This window comes from Peromyscus californicus, unplaced genomic scaffold (assembly GCF_007827085.1).
Source record: "Peromyscus californicus insignis strain IS unplaced genomic scaffold, ASM782708v3 Scaffold_3__1_contigs__length_106647218, whole genome shotgun sequence".
Lineage (NCBI taxonomy): Eukaryota > Metazoa > Chordata > Mammalia > Rodentia > Cricetidae > Peromyscus > Peromyscus californicus.
Genome location: NW_026294551.1, coordinates 16,527,624 through 16,553,292, shown reverse-complemented (window position 1 = coordinate 16,553,292; position 25,669 = coordinate 16,527,624). Strand labels below are relative to the sequence as shown.

Below are 25,669 nucleotides of genomic sequence, written 5' to 3'. Positions count from 1 at the left end.
GACAGATGAAGAAAGGGGGAACAGCCTGCCAAAGGACACCGGAAAGAAGTGACTGGAAAAGTCAAAAGGAGTTAGAGTAGGAGGAAGAGAGCTGAAAGTCTCTTCAGCCAGATTGCAAAGGACAAGAGGGTAAGAGGTACAGTTGTCATTTTTGTCCACAAATCTAGGTGCCTACTGTAAGCGGTCCAGTGTAAAGCTTTCTAGAGGGAAAGGGAAATGGGAAGAGACAGAGTCAAAAGCATGAAGGACTAAGACAAATCCTAGTTGTAGAAGTGGGGTCAAAGGAGAAGTTGAAGTTAGTAAGCTCTAGCAGTTCAGCCCCTGCCTGGCTCTTCTCCCTTAGTCACAGACCTGTCAGTAGTTGAAAAACTGCACCATAAAGGGACTTCAGCTCCTACCACAACGTTTGTATAGATGGAAATTACAAGGGACCCCAGTCCAATTGTAGAAATCTTTACTTGAAATTCTTCCTCACACTGAATTGAAAGTCTACGTTTCCTCAGTTTACCAATTTATCCTTGTAAGGCTGCCTTCAGCCTCTCAGATAATACAGATTAATATTTTATATGACAGTTCTTGAAATACTTGAAGTAGCTACTATGTTAACCTTTGTTATTTTTCCATCATAATAAACATACTTCAGATTCCATCATTTTCAAGCCAGTTAATGTGTTAAACTAGTTCATGCTAAAAACAACAACAAAAAACCCAGGTGGGTATAGTGACTCATGCCTATATATTCCCAGCATTCAGGACATTGAGGTAGGATTGTCATTAGTTCTAGTCAAAAGCTACAGTGTGAGACCCTGTCTCAAAAACAACAACAGAATTCCTTGGTAATGAATTTACCCCCAAAGAATTAATAGCCTTGTAGAGAGATCACCAGAGAGACAAGTGGAATCTTTGCCTATGAAAAAATCTACCACCTTTGAGTCTGAACTCAAGCACCATTCTTCCATAATCTGCTGGATAGTGTCTTGAAACTATGTAGCCAAGCCTTAGCTAATGTATTTATAGAAAGTACATTCTAATTCCTCTGTCCCAGTGTATCTCAAGTGCCTTTGCCTCTGTTACACCAGCTTTTTTGCCCCCCAATACAGGGGTTGAACCCAAGCATACTAACCAAGTGCTCTACCTGAGCTACACCATCTTTCTGGAGTTTCCACTTTCATCCTATGGTGAGCAGGCCAGACTGCAGCCCTGAAGATGAGTAAAGGCAATCAATCTTTCTCAGGTGTTTGGTGAAAGCTAATGGCTTAAGGGAGAGGGGAAAATATACATATATGGTCAGAATATCTTTAGTGATCTCAGCAAGTAATAAAGAGAGGAATACGCTGAAAAGGAGTAGGAAAGTAAATAGACAATAGATGAGTGGGCTTCAGTAGGGGTTCTTCATGGAGTTTAGGACTATAATGCTGTGAAAAGGAGAGAAGCCCATACCTCCAAGAATAAGATGAATTCAGATGATGGGGAAAAGCTGAAATCTTTTATTATAGCAGTAGCTGGTAGTTGAAAGTCAAAACACCATGCATAGTATAAACTTCTAATCCTGGGACAAGTTTGAAGGGATATAAACTATGATAGTAGAGGTGGTTGGTGGTAATTCACATTGAGAAAATAAAACGGTCACCTTCCTTCATTCCAGAGGTTCTTTTCTCCTCACAGTAAATTCTTCTGCAATGCTAGGTAAGATTATAAAGTGTGTAGTGGTGGTAACTATTTCAAGATTGAAACATAGGTTGTTGTCAATATCTATGGGATTTAAAAAAAAAAAAGAAAAGATTGAGAAGTATTTTTGCACAGCCTTGCCCCATGTGAGCATGTCAGGAAATGTTGCTTACAATTTTCTATTGAAGAAGAAAAAAGATTTGATTACTCTCCTATCTCATCTGTCCCCTAAGAGAGAAAAGGATTTAGAAATATCTCTTTGTACTTACAGTGACCTGCACATTAACACTGACCCAAAGCCCTAGAACTCCCTGTGGAGGCAACTTCCTGACTGCATCAGCTTCCTGATGAGAGTTCTCTGAGACGAGTAAGAGGCTGCATTTCAGCCTTAAGTCAGAGTACAAGCAAAAGAATCATCCATACTCTGGGCTCACAGTTTATTTCTGCTCGGCTTCTCTGGGTTAAAGAAGCTAGCAGAGTAACATAATGTGGGAAGAATTTTAACAGTTCATGCTTAAACCCTGGGCCTCTCTTTCCATTAGAATGCCTTCAGAGGAAGCTGCAGATGGACTCTTCTGTGATGCTGGCCTGGGCCCCTTGATGTGGCTAGAACAGCACAATCAGCTTGGAGTATCAGGAAAGGTTGTCCCATGGGAACCCTCCCCCGCTTTGCCCTCCCACCAGTGCCCTCTAAGGCCTACAAATCAGTTGTGCTTTAATAGCAGAGCTTTGTGCCTTCTGGCTCACTCCTGGTCATTGCTAGTAATTATGTGACCAGCAAGTCTTGTTAAGTCAGCATCATCATGGCCTGTTCAGTTCCTTTCCTCACTTGTTCTCAAGTGCTGATGTGCCCCTCATTGGCTCTCAATGTTTGAAATGAAGATAAAAACAAAACTGAAAATACCCTGGAACAGTTGTGCCACCTCCTGGTGTTTCCATTTGCTTCCTCTGATAGTCGTTGGTCTGGGGAGACTTCCTTTTCCTGCTCCAGGCAGTGGGCCTGTGCACAATAGCCCCTGGCATGTCGCCCATCAGATAAGGCTGGCTTTCTGTAGGCCACAGTGTGGATTGGAAAAAGTGAAAGTCTCTGGCTGGAAATAAAAGCCCAGAAAACCTTTGCTCTTTCCCCCTAGGCCCTCCTGTGTCTGTATCAGTGACCTCAAGTGTGCTAGATTCATCCCAACTGCAAGAGCAAGGGAGAATTCAGTGAACTAGTAGGAGAGGGAATGATTTAGACCTGTGTCAGATATCATCAATAAGAAAGAATTTTTCTTTCTAACTAATCCCTTATAAGAGACATTTTTAAAATTTCTTCTAGAGCCGGGCGGTGGTGGCGCACGCCTTTAATCCCAGCACTCGGGAGGCAGAGCCAGGTGGATCTCCGTGAGTTCGAGGCCAGCCTGGGCTACCAAGTGAGTTCCAGGAAAGGCGCAAAGCTACACAGAGAAACCCTGTCTCGAAAAACCAAAAAAAAAAAAAACAAAAAACAAAATTTCTTCTAGATAAAATTATAGTATCTTATTTCAGAGCATCTTGGGTTAAAATGCTAGAAAAGAACTGTTCTAACTTGTTTCATGGAAAAGAGATTCAATGTAAAATTCTGGATTATGGAACCAGTGAGAGAGTTGAGAAAAACTGATTGCTAGGTTCAGACACATAGGAGAGAAGAGGCAGGGGTCATCTTAGCTGATTTCATTGTTCTGTGAGTTCACAGCAAAATATCCCTAAATTTACACTCAGAGCAGCTTCAGTTTCTTAATAGGGCTTTAAATACCTGAATAGACTGTCTCCTGCAGGCTATTGAGGTCATTTCAGTACTATGGCTCAGCAGCTGGCTTACCTCAGAATTGTTAGCTTTCACTCTGTGAGTGAGATGTTGAGACAAGATTCTATGCCTATTTTCAGGACAATTTTATGGCTTTATGTCATTCTTCTCATCTGAGAGTATGTCCTTGGGTTAATGCCTCCATGAATCAATTATAATCAATTGGAAGTGTTCTTGGCGGTAAATTCATCAGACTTCTTCAGCTCAACTGAATGAGCCATGTGTTGGAGCAACTGACTTCATTCAGAAGAATGAAGAACTCAGTCTCTTAAAGAATACTGAGAATAATTTAAACTCCTTAGAAGCTGTCTTTCAAGCACCAGATGTGAGACTCCTGTCATCCTAGCACTCAGAAGATGGAGGCAGGAGGATGAGTTCAAGTCTAGCCTGGTGTACAGCGCTATCTCAAACAAACAAACAAAAAACCCTGTTTTTCCCCAGGCACGGTAGTATATGCCTTTAATCATAGCATTCAAAAGGTAGAAGCAGGTGGATCTCTGTGAGTTCAAGGCTACCCTGGTCTTTCAGGCTAGCCAGAATTACATAGTGAAAACCTATCTCAAAACAAAACAACAAAAGCCTCACCATTTTTTGAGCACTGACCTATTGTACTTTTTTTTTTTTTTCAAATATTTTTCTTCCTTTTGTTGGTCCTTCTTGGTTTAGGAGGAGACTCCCTGACTCAGAAATGTAGGTGGAAGTTTCTCTCCTACTTGCCTGTTCTCAAATACCCGGCAGCTACTCCTTAAATAATTGACTCCGAGGGGTAATGTTGTTTATAAATGTTCAGCCAGTAGCTCAGGCTTATTACTAACTAGTTCTTACACTTAAATTAACCCATAATTCTTACGTATGTTCAGCCACGTGGCTTGGTAGCTTTTCTCAAAACAACATTCTCATCTTGTTTCCTCTGTGTCTGTCTGGCGACTCTTTGACTCCACCCTCCTTCTTCCCAGCATTCTGTTTGGCTTTCCCACCTAACTGCCCAACTACTGGCCAATCAGTGTTTTTCAAACCAATTCGAGTGACAAGTCTTTACAGTATACAAGAGGATTATTCCACAGCATTTCTCCCCTTTTTGTCTAATTAAAAAGGAAAGTTTTAACTTTAACATTAGTAAGATTATATACAACAAAAACAGTTATTAAGTAAGAATTACAGTAACACTGTCTAATCCATTTGCATTTGGTAAAATTAGAGAAAATGCTTAATTATCTATCTTGGTGAGTCTAAAGTTTTTTGGTGTTTTGTTGTTGTTGTTGTTGTTTATTTGTTTTGTTTTTTTTTTCGAGACATGGTTTCCCTGTGTAGTTTTGGTGCCTGTCTTGGATCTCGCTCTGTAGACCAGGCTAGCCTTGAATTTACAGAGATCTGCCTGGCTTTGCCTCCCGAGTGCTGGGGTTAAGGGCATGTGCCACCACCTCCTGACAAGTCTAAAGTTTTTATCTAATTTATATTTTATTATAACTAAAGAAAACTATAACTATCTAATCTTCAACTCCATCAAAGACTCCAAAAGGATGTAATGTTACCTAATGACAAGGATATCAAGCTGCCTGGACAGTCACCCAAAGTTCCTCTGCAGTGTTGGGGCATCCATCTTTGGCCTACAGGCCTAGCATATCAGACATCTGTGAAGCAGGATTTTTGAAGAACTGTCCCACCTTGTCTTGGCAAAGTTCTGCAGTCACTTTCTTTTCTGCCCTTCTTGTCCAGTTTGTACAGCATACTGTCAGCAGTCGAGACAAGGACACCTTCTTTGCCCACATGGCTTGCTTTTGCCATAAAGAAAACAAACTCCATTTGGAGTTTCTTCGATGCCCATCATCCTCTTTGAAGTAATTGGTGTTGCCAGAAGCAGACATGTCTCATAAAAAGTCTAAGTTCTTATTTTAAATGCTATATTCTGTAAGCCTTTGAAGTGTTTGAATATTGCCTATATATCTGAAATATATCTCTGTATGACCTTGAAAACATACCTAACATGACCATAAGTTTGCTATTAATTATATATTACATTTTTGTTTTGTTTTGTTTTTGTTTTTCAAGACAGGGTTTCTCTGTGTAGCTTTGCGCCTTTCCTGGAACTCTGTAGCCCAGGCTGGCCTCAAACTCACAGAGATCCACCTGCTTCTGCCTCCCGAATACTGGGATTAAAGGTGTGCACCACCACCGCCTGGCATATTACATTTTAAAATGAACTGCATAAACATAATACCCTAAACATGAGTAGAAATAATGTACAGTATACCTTAACTTAAAATTTGTATCAATAAACTAAAATCCATACTGATCTAAAATATGTAAGATTGATAGTTGTTTTTTAGATTAAAGTAGATTTAATAATCTACCTTTTTCCCCATCATTTCTGTATCATATCCCCCTTTCTTCTTTTAGAAAGAGATTTACTATGACCGATAACAATTTGTAACCAAACCCCCTAAACAAAGACAAACATCCATAGTCCATTTTTTGGGAATGTGGGCATAGTTTTCTAGGTTACTTCCTGCTGATTGGGGACACTGTTAATCTTATGGGGACCCTGAGAAAATTTAGGATTATGATCAAGTCTTGACTGGAGTAGTCTGTGGGGCTGGATCATCTCAGCCAGCAGCCTTGAAGCCTTTCTGGATGCAGAACTAAGAGGAAACTGCAACAGAGGTGCTCCGAAATGTTGGATCATTTGGACCATCCGTTCCCATCAGAGATTTTTCAGGGGGTCTTTCTCAATCAAATCTGATTTTTCTTAACCCAGAATGAATCCAGAGCCTCTCATTTTGTATGGAAATAAAAGTAGAATCTCTTTCCCAAAGTAAGATATATTTTGTTTGTTTGTTTGTTTTTGTTTTTCGAGACAGGGTTTCTCCGTGTAGTTTTGGTGCCTGTCCTGTATCTCTCTGTGTAAACCAGGCTGGCCTTGAACTCACAGAGATCTGCCTGGCTTTGCCTCCTGAGTGCTGGGATTAAAGGACATATCTTTTGACTTAAATTTTGAAGTCAAGATATTTTTTAAATATATAGATTGATTTAATCTAGCAGCATTTATAATCAAAGTTTCTTAGCAACTCTTGCTCCTTCCTCGGCAATCAAAAAATTCAGAGACAACAAAATAACATAAACTATTCAGACTCTCTGTGTATATTCCATCTTTACATGGATTATATATTTTTTTGTTACTCTATTTCTTTTTTAAGGATTTTGTCTACCCTTTTTCTTTTTTCTCTCCCAAGCCTATGTATATTTTTAAATATATATTTTGTTTATGTCCAATATATTCTCTTAGGGTGTAACCCATTTAGAGGTTTTGTTTTTGTTTGTTTTGTTGTTTTGAATCTGTCTTTACTGCATATCTCTATCTTTTTCTGACCACATGAGTCTTTCAACCAACAAGCAGGCTATGCTAGGACAAAGCGGTAGCTCTGGTGGCTGGCTCTGCCCCATTCCTTGGTTCCTTGAGAAGCTAGTCTCCTGGTGGAGACATGTTTACTGCCAGCTCTGAAAGCCATATTTACTGCTCCAACTCTGGGAAGTTTTTGGGTCCATGCTGCCACCAAGTCAGTGTGCCACCACTGCTCATAAACTCCATTTAAGTGTTCAACAGTGGGGCTTCTTAAAAGAGCCATCCATGTTGCCATCGTGAACCAGGAAGCTGCATCTTAAAGCTGGGCCTCTGCGTACTGCCAGCAAACAGAGCCCACCAAGAAAATGCTACTACCAAAAAGCCGCGCTTGACTCTGTTCTTTTGTGTCTAGAATCCTTTTTTAAGCTTTTTCAGGCTTTATGTGGAAATTCTGGCTGAATGTTTGGGCGCCATATGTAATGTAGATAAGCATTATGGGTTAATTTAAGTGTAAGAGCTAGTTAGGAATAAGCCTGAGCTACTGGCTGAGCATATAAGTAATAATAAGCCTCAGAGTCAATTATTTAAGAAGTGGCTGCTGAGTGTTTGAGAATAGGCAGGTGGGAGAGAAACTTCCGCCTACACAGGAAAGTTTTGTTGAGGCCCATTTGTTTATGTCCAGTATATTCTCTTAGGGTGGTAAAAGTACCTCAGCCAGACTTTTCAGCATCCCTTGCAGTATAAGATGTACCTACCATCTGTCCTGGAGTGAGCTATATACAAAGTTAAAACAGTATGTATCCTAGATTTTCCTTCTGAAACTGGTTTCTTTCAGGAAAGAGGGAAGTTGGCATTGGGTGATCACATCTTCCAGAGTAAAATGAATCAAGTTCTTCTCCACACCTCTAGCTACTAAACTTGTTCTCTTTCTTAGCCATTTCCATGGAACATCTTGCCTGCAGAGTTCTATCCCAAAAAAACCTAGTTCAATAGTCCTGAACTAGACCGGGAAGTAGGTTAAGGGGTGGTACTTTGCCATTTCTGGTTATCTGAGGATTTCTGGGTTGTAGGGGAGAGGTAGAGGGTATAGGAGAGGTGAGGATTACTATGTTTCTGGCTTTCTTCATGACAGGTAAATATGTTCCCCAATAGGAAAAGGGCTAAGGGAGCACATCTGAAGGCCAGAGGACAACTTGTTAGAGTCAGTTCTCTCTTTAGACCATGTAGGTCCTGAGAATTGAACTCATGTTGTAAGGCCTAGTGGCAAGTATCTTTACCTTCTGAGCTATCTCACTGGCCCCGTTAATATTTTCTTGAACCTTCTAAAGATTGCTTTTTTTCTGAAGTAACAATGTAAAAATACCTTGCAGAGTGCCTCAGAGTTACTCAAACAATGTTTGCCAAAGGTCTTTTCCAAATGGTTGAAAATCAAATGATGCCATTACTGTGAATGCCCAACAAAAAGGAAACTTGTAATTAAGGGCAACATAATGTTACTCATAATAGTTAAGAATTGTGAGAGTAAGTGGCAGTGAGAGAGACAGTCTCTTCACTGGCCAGAATGTCTTCACTGAGGCTAGTATTGCCTCAACCACCTGAGTGCTGGGATTATCGATAAGTGCCACCATGCTAGCACAGAGTGTCTCCTTATCTTATACAGGTAGAGTAGGTACTGGTTGAAGGAACAGAGCCCCAGGGACATATGTCCAGGTATATCCAGTTAGCTTTTCCTGGACCGCAGCTTCAAAACGTTAGAGCCCAAAGCTCCAGAGGATTAAGCTGATAAACTAATGCACAGGACCTCTTGTTTATAGTTCTTTTCAGTTTCAATCACCACCAGCAACTATTCAGAATTTAATGTTTGTTTTTTTAGTTTAGTTTTGTTTTTTGTTTGGATTTTTTTTTTTTTTTTTAGACAGGGTTTCTCTGTGTAGTTTTTAGAGCCTACTCACTGTGTAGCCCAGGCTGGCCTCGAACTCACAGAGATCCGCCTGCCTCTGCCTTCCGAGCGCTAGGATTAAAGGCGTGTGCCACCACCACCTAGCTTGGGTTTTTTGTTTTTGTTTTTTTAATTTAATTTTATTTTTTTAAGATGTATTGTATTGGGGTTGGGGATTTAGCTCAGTGAGGCCCTTGGTTCGGTCCTCAGCTCTGGAAAAAAAAAAAAAAGATGTATTATATTTAATTATACATATATGTGTGGATCTGTGTGTGGATATGTATATGTGTGTGCTAGTGCCAGCTGAGGCCAGAAGCATCATATTCCTTTGGTGTTGGGGTTACAGGCAATTGTGAGCTACCCAACATAGATGCTGGGAATCCAGCTCTGATCCTCTGCAAGAGCAGTGTGGACTCTTAACTCCTGAACCATCTCTCCAGGCCCAACAATAAGTTTTAAATTGTCCTTTACTCTAAGTATCATGATAAAATCTTATACCATTCTACCTGGAATATGAATCATACCTTTGTCCAATGTATCCATGATATATTTGTAGCTGGGCCATTTGTCACTTAGTGGCTATCCCAATTAACAGATTATATTGCATTATTAGTGCTTGCATTCAAGTAACCCATTTTTGACCTAATGGTTCTAAAGAGTAGTGATGCTGGTAATGTTATTGCAGTATTTTGTTATAATTGTTCTATATTATTAGTTTGAGTTTTTGTTGTTTGTTTTTGCAATGTGTAGTGCTGGGGATCAAACCCAGGGCCTTCCATATGCTAGGCAAGTGTTCTTCCACTGAGCTACATTCCTAGCCCTTGTGGGGTTTTGTTGTTAGTTTTTTGTTTTTTTGGGTTTTTTTTTTTTTTTTGGTCTTTTTTTGTTTTTGAAGGGTCTTGGTATGTAGCTTATGCTAGTCTGGAGCTCAATTTCCCTGCTCCTATCTCCTGAGTCCTGGGATTTTTAGGAGTGCACCATCATGCCAAGCTAGTTATTGTTAATCTCTTACATAATTTATACATTAAACTTTTGTCATAGATATATATGCATTGGGTTTGATATTGTTTAGGGTTTCAGGCATCTGCTTGTATTCTTGCGGTATATTTCCCCATTTTATGTATCTAGGATTGAATTGATCATTTTCCTAGGTTCTTCCTTGGATAGGAGGAAATGGCATTGGTGCCCAAACGAGAGAAAGAGGAAGATGTGACATTATCAAGAGAAGTGACATTAGGAATAATATATAAGAACATTAAAATTTTTTATATTATTTTTGTGTGTGTACACACATGTGCACCAGCATGCCACAGCATGTGTGGAGGTTAGAGGACAACGTGTAGGAGTCCTCTCCTTCTATCATGTGGATCCTGGGGAATGAACTCAAGCTGTCAGCCTTAGTGACAAGCACCCTCACTTGCTGAGCTATCTCAGGGTCCTAAGAACATTTTTTAAAAGCTGGCTAACTTCCAACTTATGTCACATAGTTCTGATTGATGTTTTGTGTCAAGGTTCTTAGTTATATATGTTCTAGTACTGTTCCATCTCTGAAAGTTACTTTATAAGGAAGGGATGTTTGCTTCCTCAAGCTGAAGATGCCGGCTGTTGTGCCATGACCATCTGAGTTACATCCCTGATCTCTCAGGCCCAGTCTTCTAGCTGGCTGCGCTCCTCTTGTGCCACATGTTGGCTCCATTGTTGAAGGGTATTCTTTGTGTGCTCTAGGCTCCCAGAACCCTGGCCGAAGTTCTCCTCCACCTGGTTATGTACCTGAGCGACAACAGCACATTGCCCGGCAGGGGTCCTATACGAGCATCAACAGTGAAGGCGAATTCATCCCAGAGACCAGCGAGCAGTGTGTGAGTATGGGGGCCAGGATGTGCTGACCTGTTCAGACCAAGACTGTGATGAGGACTCTCAGTGATACATTACAGACCCAAGGAATTTGATTGATGCCCATACCACTTTTTTGAAAACCAATCCTGCCCCAAGATGGGTTATTCCTTTGAGGGACCAAAGGTCAGTTCTTTTTAAAGATGAGATCTAAATTTCTTATCTTTGCTAGTGTTAGGTGAACACTTACCAGTATTCCTCTTTGTGGCCTCTCATTAGGCCCCTTGCAAAACACCACTGTATGTACTGTTTGTGGACTTCTTACAATGACCTATTCTCATTCAGCATTTTTAACTATGAACAAGCCTGAACTGACAGATTGTTTTTCATTGGCTATACACTAGTTTTTCTATTTCTTGATGAAACGGGGGGGGGGGGGGGGGGGGGGGGGGGGGGGGGTGAATTAGACTGTAGGACTGGTAAAATAACATGATTTTGCTAATAGATGAATTAGTTATCTATTGTTACATAACAAATTGTCACAAATTTTGTCTTAAAACATATACCTTTATTGTTTTAGTGTCTTTAGATGGGGAGTCCAGAGATGACTTAACTGGTTTGTTTGTTTGTTTTTCTCATGGTCTCACAGTGCTACAGTCAAGGTCCTCTCCAACTGCATTTCCATCCTGAGCTTAGAGTTCTTAGCACAGTTTAGTTCCTTGTGTTTGGTAGGATTGTGGCCCCTTTTCTTTGCTAGAGATTGTTCAAGGATTCTCTCAAATTCTAGAAGCTGTTTGCAGTTCCTTATTATCAATCTCTCTTAAAGAACTAAGTTCTTCAAGTTTCTGGAATTTGACTTACAAAGAGAAAATTTTTAACAGATAAAATAGCCAACAGAAGGCTAGAAAGATGGCTCAGGGAATTGCATTTGATTACCAGCATGTCAGGCAGCGTGTCTCACGACTGCCTGTAATTCCAGCTGTAGGAGGTCTGACACTGTCTTCTGACCTCCATGGGTATTTGCATCTGTCCCCACACACATATATACATGAACACATGAACAAAAATAAAAAGTTAAATCTTTAACATGGAGGTGGGCTGGAAAGATGGCATAGCAGTTAAAAGTCCTTGCTGCTCTTGTAGAAGACCCAAGTTTGGTTCCTATCACCTATACTGGGTAGCTCACAACTGCCTATAATTTCAGGTACAGGGGATCTGGCGTCTCTTCTGGACTCAATGGGCTCCTGCACTCATATGTGCATGCACATGCACACACACAATTTTTTTTTAAGATTTATTTATTTCTTATGTATACAGTATTCTGTCTGCGTGTATGCTTGCAGGCCAGAAGAGGGCACCAGGTCTCATTACAAATGGTTGTGAGCCACCATGTGGTTGCTGGGAATTGAACACGACCTCTGGAAGAGCAGTCAGTGCTCTTAACCTCTGAGCCTTCTCTCCAGCCCCCTTTCCGCCCCCGACACACAATTTAATACCAGCCTATATAGGGTTTTACAGGAAGCTGATTCCTGTAACTTTCATTATTCAAAACTATATAGGCTGCAGGAAGCCCTTTACACTCTTCTTCTTTCTGTGCTCCCACTTCCCAGGGGATTTCATATTTAGAGCAGTAACCTTAACTGCCTTCAGCTGCAGATTTCTTTCCCGGTCAGAAAATACTGACCATCCATCTATATTGGCCATGTACAGACTTCCCTTTTTTGTCATTCCCTAAACAATATAATTTAACAACTTTGCACAGCATTTACATTATATTATTACATATCAAGATGATGTAAAGTGTACCAGAAGATGTATGTGTAGTTTACCTACAAATACTGTATTATCTTTTTTTTTAAAGAGTAATTTACTTATTATGTATACAGAAGAGGGTGCCAGATCTCATTACAAATGTTTGTGAGCCACCATGTGGGTGCTGGGAATTGAACTCAGGACCTCTGGAAGAGCAGTTGGTGCTCTTAACCTCTGAGCCATCTCTCCAGCCCTGTATTACCTTATATAATGGACTCTGGTGTCAGCAGGAATCCTGGAGCCAATCCCCATGCATAGAGAGATGACTGTATTTTGAATTTGAAGGCTGTGCTCCCATCCTTACCACTCCTCTGTCAGGAGAAAAAAAAATGAAGCCTTTAGGTTAGGAAAAAACGTCTATTATGAAGGGTTTTTGTTAATGCTTTTGACTTGAAGCTAGAAAAATATTTTAATTTACATAGATATCTCTTACCTCTGCTTTAGAGCCAGGAACTGGGAGTTTGTTTTTTAGCACCAGCTGTTTACTCATAGTTTTATGAGTTTAGAAATATGTCTCCTAACCTTTCTTGGTCTGCAGTGTTCCTCTGTGAAATGAGATAATGCCTGTCTTTGTAAATTATGAATTATAGAGTATAAACAGAAACATTAAGTTCCCACCCAGACTCCACTGGAAACTTCTGCAGGGCAATACCATTTCAAGTGCCAGGCAGTAATGTTGATGGGCCAAGAAAATGCCAACAAGAAAAGCAGTGTCTCTGCTTTGCTCTATTGGCAGAGTTCCTAGGGATGCCAGCCAAACATTTTCCTTCATCCTAGAAGCTTGCCTTTCAAACTAAGGGAGAGAATGGTACCTTATACCCTTCTTCCACTACATGGGGAAACAAAGACACGTCCATATTTTGACAAAAAGGACCATTTGCCAGCTCTGCCTGGGTCAGCTGGCTGGGATTTGAGTAGAAACTGTAGTTTGATTGTGTGGCTTGCCTTACAGATGCTGGATCCCTTGAGCAGTGCTGAAAATTCTTTATCAGGAAGCTGCCAATCCTTGGACAGGTCAGCAGACAGGTATGGCGGTGTGGGTGGTTTGGGGGCCTAATAAGTAGGCATTTTCAGAAAGGTTTTAGGAGTAGAATTGACTAGTCTATGTCTCTGATACAGCCATAGGCCCAGGATTAAAACAGTGTGCTTTTTGAGAGGCCTTCAACTTCCCAGACACTCCGAGAATGTTTGGGTGCACAATAAAATGAACTTAATAATAGCTTAGAAGAACTGTTTGCTGTGGTGTCCCCTGTGCTCTGTCTTTTGACTTTACACATGCTATAGTCTGCCTACCTTTTTTCCCACATCATTACTGTGATTTGGATTGAGAAGCAATTGCTTATTGAAATTTGGAAGAAAAATTCAATCTCACCCATAGGTTGGTCTGTCAGTTCTGTCTTTTCTTTCTCTAAATGTTTCTGGTTAAATAAGAAGCTAGCTTAGAATAATTAGAAAACAGAATATCCAGATTGCCTAACTTAACTCTTATCTCTTGATGTAGAATATTTGTTCTTACACTCTTAGAAGTCAGTGCTATTTTTATATACCAAACAACTGTGTGCTTTACCTAGTGGTGTTGAGGGCGTGTTGTGTTATTTTGCTTTGTTTTGTTGAGATAAGTTCTCACTAGATATGTGGTCTGGAACTCACAGTCTTCCTGCCTCAGTTTCCTGTGTGCCATAACCTGTCTTGTGACGGTGTTTGGAGGAGGCCTTCGCCTCTTTATGTCTAAGAACTCCTTTTATTGGGGGTTGGGGAATAGTCTGGGGCTAGGAAACAGGAATAACTAACTAACTTCCTTCCTCCCTTCCTCCCTTCCTTCCTTCCTTCCTTCCTCCCTCCCTTCCTCCCTTCCTTGTGTGATCAGTTGATGAGGGTACTGATCTTGCGACTAATCACCATTTTCTTCTAGACATGACAGAATACTTACATAGTTATTAGTACATAGGTTTCTTTGGGACTTGCTCTCCAATTGGAACAAAAAGGTATCAGTAAATACGGCAGGAGATGCTACAACTGGCCAAGGTCTCACTCAGCTAGAACAGAGACTGACTGAAGTTTTGGACTATCTGAAACTTTGTGGGGTCAAGGGAGGATGGTAGTCTAGTTGTTTGAAAGTAGGGGCAGCTCTCCAAAACTGTCTTGAGAGTTTCTGACCTGTGACCCCCTCAAAAGATGCTTGGGAGGACTAGGGAGATGGCTTGGTTAGTAAAGTGCTTGCTGTTCAAGCACGTGAAACAGCTGGGTACAGCACTGCACATCTGTAATCTCAGTGCTGGGAAGGTAGAGACAGGAGGATAACCGAGGCTCACTAGCCAGCCAGTCTAGCTGAATCTGAAAGTTCAAGGTTCAGTGAGAACCTCTGCCTCTAAAAATAAGAGGGAGAACAATTAGGAAAGATACAAAATTTCAGCACACATACATCCACATAATACATGTGTGTGCACACACAAGGTGCTTGCATGTCAAAGGTCCATTCAGATTTAACTGGATGTTGAAAAGGTAGCTACTTCCCTCTTAGCTTCTTGGTTTGCCCATCTCTGAAATGAGATGGTAGTCTAAATGGGGAGGGGGTCCTGGTAACAGAAACAGACTGGAGTAGCTACCGGGTCTTGAGGTTGACTCTTTTGTTTCCCACCTGTGTCCGTGGGCACACACAAAAAAAGGAGTCTTATTTTTAACCTGCAGGTGATCACTGAAGACTAGTAATAACACAGCAGCTGCTCAGTAACTGGTACCTGCTATTACTTTTATTATGTGTCCTACCTTACAGAGGTATGAGGATTAAATGAGGAAAAGCTCACTATGTAAAATAAGAAAGCATTTTTGTCAGGCAGTGGTGGCATACACCTTTAATCTCAGCATTCAGCAGAGGCAGGTGGATCTCTGAGTTCGAAGCCAGCCTGGTCTATAGAGTGGGTTCCAGGACAGCCAAGGCTACACAGAGAAACCCTGTCTCAAAAAAACAAAACAAAAACAGAAAAATAAATAAATAAAAAGAAAAGAATGCATTCTTTACAGTTTTTTCATTATTACTGCCTAGGCCAAGTTGGTTTGTTGTTTGGCTTGGTTTTTGCATCTCTTCACATGGTATAGAGATAGGAAAAAGGCCAAGAATGGAAAGGGGATGAATAGCCAGCGTGGAATCCATAGAATAGGTAGTTTTTGCTCCTGTTTGGCCTCAGGCTAGTGCAGCGGGGTGGTGAGCACCAGAGACCAGGCTCCAGGCAGCGTAGCCTCCCTCCTCCTCTCCCTCTCTGAGCACTTAGATACTCTTCCTTCTGCTCTCTGGGCCATTCCAGATGTGCACCGAAGTTTATTTTGTAGTTTTTCGTTTTTTTCCAGCCCATCCTTCAGGAAATCACAAATGTCCCGAGCTAGGAGCTTCCCAGACAACAGAAAGGAATGTTCGGGTAAGTTCCACAGAGTCTAGGTAGGTACTGCAAGAGTTGGGGAAGAGTGTCTCGTTGGGACCACAGATGCCTCTAAATTGGGAAGCCAAAACTGTATGGTAATTTTCCTGGAACTGCTACTCTAAAGTCTCAGGAGCCTAGGAGCTTCAGTGACTCATCCATATTGACTCACTCACAGTCTAGTAATTCCCCTGTCTTCCTCAGATCGGGAGACGCAGCTCTGTGATAAAGGAGTCAAAGGTGGAACCTATCCCAGGCGCTACCATGTGTCTGTACACCACAAAGACTACAACGATGGTGAGTGCTCTACACTGTCCCCTGCTGGTTGGCTAGTGAAAGACCACCAAACTTTTGCCTGGAAAAAAAAAATCACCAAAGGAGGGTTTAGGGGTTGGTGGAAAGGAAACCAGGTTCTCCCACCTCTGCGTTTTCCCTTATTCCTGAGGCACTGTGCCCAAGGCTTGAGGGCGAAAGAGATAGGGGACTAACCAGATATGGGGGGTTGTCGGTAGATGACGTTGCTGCCACTGGAATGCTGTCCTTTGAGTACACATATATTCCAGGGTGCACCTCTCTAATGCCATTTGCTGCCACAGCAGCAGATGAACTAAAGCTGTGGCAGAAGGATCAGGAGTAGGATGCTAAACAGAACACACGAGCTGTGGTTTGCCTTTTTGCTGGGCCTGAGGTGATATCAGTCTTATCCTTCCCTGTGTTCAGGGCTTCTTTAACCAGACAACTTCCTAATCAATGCTTTTGTCTTGATTCTTTGGGAGCTGGGACAGCAGCCTTTCTGGCATGAGTGAGGTGGGATGCACCTGAGCTGGTTGTCACTGCTATCTCCTTTGCACATCTGGGTTTGTGGCCAGGGATCTGACTTGCTCTGTCCTTATTCCTGCACTTTTTTAGGCAGAAGAACATTTCCCCGAATACGGCGGCATCAAGGCAACCTATTCACTCTGGTGCCCTCGAGTCGCTCCTTGAGCACAAATGGCGAGAACATGGGTGTACCTGTGCAATACCTGGACCCCCGTGGGCGCCTGCGGAGTGCAGACAGCGAGAATGCCCTCTCTGTGCAGGAGAGGAGTGTGCCAACCAAATGTGAGTAGTGTCCCTGACTAGGAGAGTGCTATGGGTGCTGAGACAAGCTTCAGGGATGAGAGCTCAGCTGTGCCTCTGTGGCCCCTAGTCTCAGTGACAGGCTGCTCTGGTCAGAGCAGTTTTGGAGGAGGCACCACACCCTAGAATGGAGAAGCCATTTCTTCTTCCTGGTCTTCAGTTTTCCCGTGTTTAAGCTAAAGCGTACACTCTCAGTCCTCGCCACATTCACTTCTTTAGGAGCAAGCTAGGCATGATGGTGTCTACCTGTAATCTCAGCACTCAGGAGGCTGAGGCAGGACGGTCGAATGCTTGAGGCCAGCTTGAGTTTCATAGTGAGTTCAAGGCCAGCATGTGTTACACACCAAGGCCCCGTCTCAAAAACAAAGAATAGATAAAAATCATGTTAGGAGCTTTGAAAGTAAAGTTGTTTGATCAGCACAGAAACCCATTTTACCAGTCCTCTGCTTCTCAGAACTGTCCTTGAGGTCCTGTTGACCAAGGCCTCGGGCTGCCAGACAAGGAAGGGGTGGATGGTGCGGGTACAAGGAGGATCTGAGCAGGGTTCTGTGGTTGTTGGTAGGACAGGAGGCTCCAAGTGCAGAAAGTTCATGATCTAATGCTCTCTCTTGCTCTTCTCTATAGCTCCTAGCGCTCCAGTCAATTGGCGTCGGGGGAAGCTCCTGGGTCAAGGTGCCTTTGGTAGGGTCTATTTGTGCTATGATGTGGACACAGGACGTGAACTTGCTTCTAAGCAGGTCCAGTTTGACCCAGATAGTCCTGAGACAAGCAAGGTATGGCCTTCCCCACACACACGAATGCTTGAGGCCAGCTTGAGTTTATAGTGAGTTCAAGGCCAGCATGTGTTACACACCAAGGCCCCGTCTCAAAAACAAAGAATAGATAAAAAGCATGTTAGGAGCTTTGAAAGTAAAGTTGTTTGATCAGCACAGAAACCCATTTTACCAGTCCTCTGCTTCTCAGAACTTCCCCACAGCCCCTCCCTCTAGCCAAAACACCTATTGAGTACTTTCCTAAGGTGATACAAGTTACTTCCCATAACTTCCTCCCAAGCTTTCTTGCTGTTCATCTTAGCCCTAGCCAAGGGGTGAATGGGCTAACATCCCAAAGTATGTGGATCCCCTAGGAAAAGAACTGCATCCATGCTAAAGTCCTAGCAACCTAAACTGAGATAATGACCAATTTCCCAAAGGGCACTCTTTGGACCCATTCCCCAGACAGAGCCTTGACCCAGGAGGAAGCTATGGAGCTCACCATTTGTTCCTTTGGAAGTAGGAGTCTCATAGTCTATACCTCATTTGAACAGACCAATAGTTACTTTAAGCAGGCTTTTGTAGCCCTCCTTCCTGTTTGCCTCCCTCTGGGTAAGGAATGGTACATCCCAAGGGCCACCCAGCATTGTGGCCAAGGGCCAGACATGGGGAGAGTTTGCTGTTCTCCAGCTGAAGTTCCCAAAGAAGACCCCTATGAATCATAGACTAGGGCAAGAAAAGCTGATCCAGGTGGGCAGAACTGGGCCCTGAGTAGCCAGGTGACCGGTGGTCCCTCTCCAGGAGGTGAGTGCTCTGGAGTGTGAGATCCAGTTGCTGAAGAACTTGCAGCATGAACGCATTGTGCAGTACTATGGCTGCCTGCGGGACCGCGCGGAGAAGATCCTCACCATCTTCATGGAGTATATGCCAGGGGTATGTGCCCTTGGGTGCATGTGGGATTCACACCAGAGGGCTAGTAGCTGTGCGGGTGGGTCACCCTTGACCTGGGCCTGGCCTGAGACGGTTCTGAGAAACCATGTGCAGTGATGGCAGGGTTTGATGTCAAGAGGGCCCTGCTTTGGGCTCCAGAGAGGGTGTGAGATGAGAAACGTCCCAGGTTCTATCTAACTTGAGGGTCCTGGGGGGCTGGTTCAAGTAAGCACAGTCTCTGCCTGGAGCAGAGGGTCTCCAGCCTGGTCTTGAGTCCTGCTTGCTTGAGGTAAGGGCCTAAGCTGTCTGACAGCTCCTGCCAAAGTGGCCCATCCATGCAAACGAGACTCGGATGAACCGCCACTTTGCTACAGTACGGGGGACTGCAAATAACCTTGTCTCTGCTCATAAGCTAGCCCCTGAGGGGACTCTCTTGACTCCTTGTGGTCTATTAGGGCTCTGTAAAAGACCAGTTGAAGGCCTATGGAGCTCTGACAGAGAGTGTGACCCGCAAGTATACCCGGCAGATCCTGGAGGGCATGTCATACCTGCATAGCAACATGATTGTGCATCGGGACATCAAGGGTGAGTAGAGGTAAAGCTGTGGCAGAGCCATCAAGACCTAGGTTCAGCCAGACATAGTGGTGCACACCTTTAATCCTAGTGCTTGGAAGGGAGGCAAAGACAAGCAGATCGCTGTGAGTTAGAGCCAGCCTGATCAACATAGTGAGTTCCAGGCCAGTTAGGCCTCCATAGTGAGGCCTAGGTTCAAGGCTACTAATCACTAACTTAACTGCTCTGAGCTTTCTGAAAAATAAGACCCCAATTACTTCCTTAATTAGAGATAGGTGTAAAAATTGGTTGAGAAGTGTGGAGAAAATACCCTAAAATGCAAATGTTGACTATGGGGGTGATCTCTTTTATACTGTGAGGCCTCTGTGCAGCTTATACCTAAGTCAGTGGTGGCCCTAGCCTTCCCACTGGCCTTCAGTCACCTGGAAGGGGAGATAAAAGAAAAATATAAGAGGGTCCAAAGTTGTGCCTCTGCCCTTTCGTGCCTTAGGAGCCAATATCCTCCGAGACTCAGCTGGGAATGTGAAGCTTGGGGATTTTGGGGCCAGCAAACGCCTGCAGACCATCTGCATGTCAGGGACAGGCATGCGCTCTGTCACTGGCACACCCTACTGGATGAGCCCTGAAGTCATCAGCGGCGAGGGCTACGGAAGAAAGGCAGACGTGTGGTGAGCACCGGGGTGTCCCGGGAACCTATCTCCCTGCCTGAGCTGAAGATTCTCTGAATCAGCTATGAACTTGTGGACTTGACAGTATGAGAAAGAGGGACTGAGGACCTATTCTTGCTGGCTTGTTGCACCCAAGGCTTAGATTCGGGGTATGGGGGTGGGGCAGGTGTAAATGGAATGAATTTTGATCCCAAACAACAAAGGGTTATTGCTAAGGACTTAGGCCATGGGGGTCAAAATCTTTCATATTTGCTGAACTTCTTTAAGAAGCAGGGTTTGGGCTGGATGTTGTGGCACCTTTAATGCCAGCACTGGGGAGGCAGAGGTAGGTGGATATCTGGGAGTTCAAGACCAGCCTGGTCTGCAGAGTGAGTTCCAAGCCAACCAGGAACATAATGAAACCATTTCTCAAAAAACAAAAACAAAAACAAAACAAAGCAGGTTCTGGGGCTACGGAGGATGGGATGATGGTTAAGAACACTTGGTGTACAAGTGTAAGGACCTGAGTTCAAGTCCTAGCTCTCACAGGAGAAGCTAGGCATGGTTCCTCGTGCCTGTAACTCCAGCATTGGTAGGCAGACACAGGTGGATCCCGAGAGCTCTCTGGCCAGCAGCAGTCTCACTGCAAAAGCAAGCTTCCATTTCAGCGGGAGACACTGTCTCAGCGTGGTAAAGCGGAAGAGACACTTGTCCTGCTCTGGCTTCTGCATACACAATACAGACACACTCAGATGCATGTCACATACACACACACACACACACACACACACACACACACACACACACACACACACACACAGCAGTCTCTAAATCAGAGTAGACTCAGCTCTTCTTGTACCCAAACAGTTTGCATTTGATTTACTTAACTTTTATGTCTATCCTCAGAAAGGACCCAAGAGTTACAAGAACTTCTCTCTCCTTGGAAAGTTATCATGGGTTGTCCTCCAAAAATGTCTAAATCCTAACTACTAAAACCTATAAACGTAACCTATATGGCAGCAGGGCTTCTGTAACTATGAGACATTATCCTGAGTTATCTGGGTGGGCCTGGGGTAATGATGAGATCCTTAGAAAAGCAGGTCAGAGTGGGTAGTGGGAAATGTGGCAAAGGACAGTCAAGGAGTGAGGGACCAGAAGCTAAGAGATGCAAGTGAGCTTGGGGTAGCTATTGCTTAATAATTGTGTGTGTGTGTGTGTGTGTGTGTGTGTGTGTGTGTGTGTGTGTGTGTGTGTGTTTTGAGACAGGGTTTCTCTGTGTATCCCTGGCTGTCCTGGAACTCACTTCATAAACCAGACTGGCCTCGAACTCAACAAAGATCTGCCTGCCTCTGCCTCCTGGGTGCTGGGATTAAAGGTGTACACCACCACCACCTGGCACTTAATAATATTGAATATGCTAAATACACACAAGGCCTTGGGTTCAGTGTCTCACATGAGAAAGACAGACAGGAAGAAATGTAGCCGTCCCCCAGAAGCTGGAAAAGGAAGGAAGTAGGAGCTAGCAACACCAACAGGAAACTAATCTAGTTCTCTTGGAGTCTGTCGGTACTCTTTCCCAGTCTCAGTAAGTACCCTTAGCTTGGTCTGTTTGCCCTTCATTGTGACCTGAGAAAGATACCTCCTTCCCTCACAGCTGGTAGGGTGGCTGAGAGCCTGAAGCTGGCTGACAGGTGACAAGGTTCTCTCTTCTAGGAGCCTGGGCTGTACTGTAGTGGAGATGTTGACAGAGAAACCACCTTGGGCAGAGTATGAAGCTATGGCTGCCATTTTCAAGATTGCCACCCAGCCTACCAATCCTCAGCTGCCTTCTCACATCTCAGAACATGGCAGGGACTTCCTGAGGCGCATTTTTGTGGAGGCTCGTCAGAGACCCTCGGCTGAGGAACTGCTCACACACCACTTTGCACAGCTCGTGTACTGAGCTCTCAAGGCCATGCTGCTGCCAGCTGCCAGCTGCTGAGCAGGCAAGGGGCTGCTGTCGGGCTCAGTGAAGTTGCTGCTGCTTCCAGGCAAGGCTAAGGACAGCGGAGCTTGGGTCCAGCCATTGTTTGTCTGTGCCCCTCTGTCACTGGGACTCAAAGCCTGGATGGGATAGCTGTGGCATCAAGACTGGGAACCCCAGCCTGTAAGACCCAAGAGCTCCAACATCCTAAGCACAATGCGGAAGGGAAGGGGCTGGGAACAGTGTGCAAGACAGCCATGGCCTCAGTGGGTCCTAACACTTCGGTCAGCACTGAAGCCAGGAGGGACTGGGGCACAGGACTTACTCAAGGATATGAATAGTGTTATTTCATTCAGAGTGTTACTTTGATTCTCCTCCCAATGTTTGGAGACTACCAGAGTGTCTCTGGGCTGCATGAGCCCACTCAAGCCTGAGGTAAAGCCCAGCATCCCCCAGCCATCAGAAGGTAGAGGTGTGGGCTGCTCTGACTTAGAGCCTCCAGGTGTGCTTTGCCAGTCCTGTCTTACCAAAGATGAACGAAGCAAATGTTATGCTGCCTTATTCTGGGAAGGAGGAGGCTGCCCCCATAATCAGGGCCTGAGAAATGGAGCTGCCTCCAATAATGGGGGAGGCCCAGTCTTGTCAATGCAATTGTCTGTTTTACAAGTTGGAGTCACTCTTATGCTGTTCCCAGTTTCTAAACTGGAGACTTTGCCCTCTGAGCTCTGGAGACCCATGTGGGCTTGGGCCTTGGGCTAGACTGGGAAGAGCTGATGGGATGGCCTCTGGCCTGGCATCTGTTCCCTCACTGGAGCAGAGAAGGTAGGCAACACAAGTCAGGGCACCTGGCTCTCGCCCATGGGGCAGTTCAGGAAAGTCCAGGGGCTGTCTCGGGTTGTCTGCATGTCAGGCCTGAGCCCCCATGGGTAGAAAGGGAAGTCCTTGTGCCACCACCAACCATGTCCAAAACCAGCTCTGTTCCTTAGCCTGCCTTGCCCAGTTGTGTTCTCAGCCTCATTCCTTGTTCCTCCCACCAGGGAGGATGCCAACAGGGGTTGGGGAGACTCCAAGCCGCTTAGAGATGGCCATATTTACCTCAGCCTGGGCGCTGGTCCTTTCTTCCAGCCCCTTCCTTCCCCTCCAAATGTGCCTATTGCTACAGCTCCTCCCTCCCAACTCCCATTTCTTGGGAGTTGTCATTAAAGGAAAAAAAAAAGCCAGTGCCCAGGGATGGGCATCTTTAGGGAGCTGGGGATTAGCGCCAGGCAGCTCTGCCAGCCATGCCCACTCTCCCCATGGGCACAGAACAAGCCAAAGCCTTCGTTGTATGTTGACGATGCACTTTTATGAATGTAGTTTCTATCGCTGTTTTTAGCCTTTTCACATCATGTAATGTGAGGCCTTGTACTTGTTAATTTATATCTCAGATCCATATTTGATGGTTTTTATATATATCAATTCTAGACTGTTACCGGTGATGGACTCCTGAAGAGAGAACAGAAATTGAAAGCAGCTGGTTTTGCAGATATGTGTGTTGCACGGTGCCAATTGGGCCTGGGCCCCTCTGTTTTATTTCCTTTCCCTCGGGGGTCTGTCAGGCACCCTCTAACTGCTCTGAAGCCAGTGAGTAAAGTCCTGCTTCCACCTCAGCCTTTGCCCAGGGTGGGGACTGGCCCCTCTTCTAGACCAAAGCTGCCAAAAGGCAGCTCGGCCTCTCCATGACCCCATCCTGATGGCTGTAGCACCCCTTAGCCTATCCCCATCCAGACCTCAACAGGAAACAGAGCTTGGTGGGCCGACAAGATGTCAGAGGAGATGACTCTGCTTGTCCCAGGTTCAGGCTCTCACAGAGCCCTCCCCCCAGGGGGTATCTTACCTCAGAGGGAATGTTTCTAAAATGAACTTAAAAGTAAGCCAACAATCCTGCACTCCAAAGAAAAAAGACCCCTTTTTTTTGTGCCAAAAACTGTGGACATGCTAGCTCAGCATCCTCAGGACCAAGCTATTAATTTATTTTTTTCTTATTAATAAATCCAAATGAGAAGTCGTGGGGCTCTAGGATGGGCCCAGAGGTTCTGAAGGATGGTCTCCTAGCAGCCCTTGGCCTGCTGTGCGAAGTGCTGTACCACCATTCGTTCATCATTCCAGGGGTTCATCCGCTTTGGCCAGCCCCACATGGAAGGACCAGGCCTGGGTCAGGTGCATGCTGCCCACCTCTGTCCCTCTCACTCACCCGGCTCTGTCTGTCTGAATTGTGGATTGTGCAGAAGAACCTGCAGCCATAGTTAGTTGACTACCTTGACTGAGGGCTTGCAGTGCAAAGCCAGGCCAGTGCATTACTTACAATAAAAGGGATCATTTATATCGGAAGGGTCCTCTTACCATGCTTTGGGGGTCGGTGGAAACTTTGACTGGGATGGGATGGGTGGGGGTGGGATGCCTCACGCCAAGTCTAGACCCCCTTAAATAGAACTTGAAACAGCTGCCAAAAGTGGGGTCCTGCGTGACGTGGCCAAGCGTCCTTGCTAGCCCGGATGGTCCCTCTTTCCTTCCCTCTTACCCTAGTGCTCCACTGAGGCAGCACTGTTGGTCTGTCTGATCTGAATACATGCCTTTGTTTTTGTTTTTTGTTTTTTGAGACACAGTCTCACTATGTGCTCTGGCTGCCCTAGAAGTCGGTATAGACCAGGCTGGTCTCATGCTCACAGATACCCACCTGCCTCTGCCTTCTGAGTGCTGGTGTTAAAGGCGTGCACCACTATGCCCAACCCTGCCACTGTTTGTTTTGTTTTGTAGACGGTTTCACTGTGTAGCCCTGGCTGGCCTTGAACTCAGAGATCCGGCTGCCTCTGCCTCCCCAGTGCTGGGACTAAAGGTGTGCACCACCACTGCCCCTTCTTAATTGCAGTGAGAGACCATCCTTGTCCCCACAGACCCAAGTGCCCACCTGAAGGAACAATCCACAGTCGTTCCTCTGCCAGCAGGACCAGAGGCTTGATTCCCTGGCAGTCTTTACTAATTCATCTGTCCCATAGGCGGTTTGCAGAAGTCAGGACAGTAGGGCCTGGGGCAGGACAAATGAGACTTCCGCCGAGGGAGTTCTCTGCTGTGAGCTGTCATCTTCAGTGTGCAGGGCTCTCAGAAGAGCAGTTTGTCCCTGAGTGACCCGACACGGCAGTTGTGCCCTCTCACTTCCCAGAAGAGGCTCCGGGAAGATGACAGATGTGAGAAGAAAAGGGTGGCGGCACTCAGACTTAGCAGCACTTGCTCACCTGTGGATTCCCACCGTTCCTCGCAGATTTCTAGGGCAAAGGGCTAGGAGGAAACTGGACAACTGGGACCAGCTAGCAGAAAGGCAGTCAAAGGCGGTCTTGGCCAAATCGGAGGGGTTCTGCTTTCACCCCACTCAACTCAAGTGTAGTAAGTTGACCTCTGAAGAACCGCAGTGAGGCTGTGTGGGGGTTGTGCAGGCCTTGAATCCTAGCATTTCTGAAGCAGGCAGGCAGATGTCTGAGTTCTAGGCCTGTTTGTTTGGTGGAGCCTGGCTTCTCTTCAACAACTCCAAGGGTACATTGGGATTCCAGGGTTTTTTGTTCGTTTTTGTTTTTTGAGACAGGGTTTCTCTGTGTAGTTTTGGTGTCTGTCCTGGATCTCACTCTGTAGCCCAGGCTGGCCTCGAACTCACAGAGATCCGCCTGCCTCTGCCTCCCGAGTGCTGGGACTAAAGGCGTGCGCCACCGCCTGGCTTGGGATTCCAGGTTTTGACAGCTTGACACCTGGAGTTGGCAGAGTCCTGTTTTTCAAGCTGATACTTCTTGGACAAGCATCACCCAGCCTATTCAAGGCCAGGAGTAT

At 44.8% G+C, this 25,669-nt stretch overlaps 1 protein-coding gene across 2 annotated transcripts in view; it reads left to right on the top strand.

The window, feature by feature from the left end:
* The window catches only part of Map3k3 (mitogen-activated protein kinase kinase kinase 3), an 82,912-nt gene extending 58,728 nt beyond the window's left edge, over window positions 1-24,184 (top strand). The window contains exons 7-16 of one of the 2 annotated variants that reach the window (XM_052759152.1): window positions 10,498-10,631; window positions 13,370-13,431; window positions 15,763-15,830; window positions 16,035-16,127; window positions 16,740-16,931; window positions 17,574-17,722; window positions 18,503-18,634; window positions 19,087-19,216; window positions 19,695-19,872; window positions 21,565-24,184. In XM_052759152.1, coding sequence (XP_052615112.1) covers window positions 10,498-10,631; window positions 13,370-13,431; window positions 15,763-15,830; window positions 16,035-16,127; window positions 16,740-16,931; window positions 17,574-17,722; window positions 18,503-18,634; window positions 19,087-19,216; window positions 19,695-19,872; window positions 21,565-21,793 — 1,367 coding nt within the window. In that variant the 3' untranslated portion in view covers window positions 21,794-24,184. Of the gene's footprint in view, window positions 1-10,497; window positions 10,632-13,369; window positions 13,444-15,762; window positions 15,831-16,034; window positions 16,128-16,739; window positions 16,932-17,573; window positions 17,723-18,502; window positions 18,635-19,086; window positions 19,217-19,694; window positions 19,873-21,564 lie in introns of both variants that reach the window. The other variant, XM_052759151.1, reaches the window with a different exon arrangement.
* The last annotated feature ends 1,485 nt before the right edge of the window (window positions 24,185-25,669 follow it).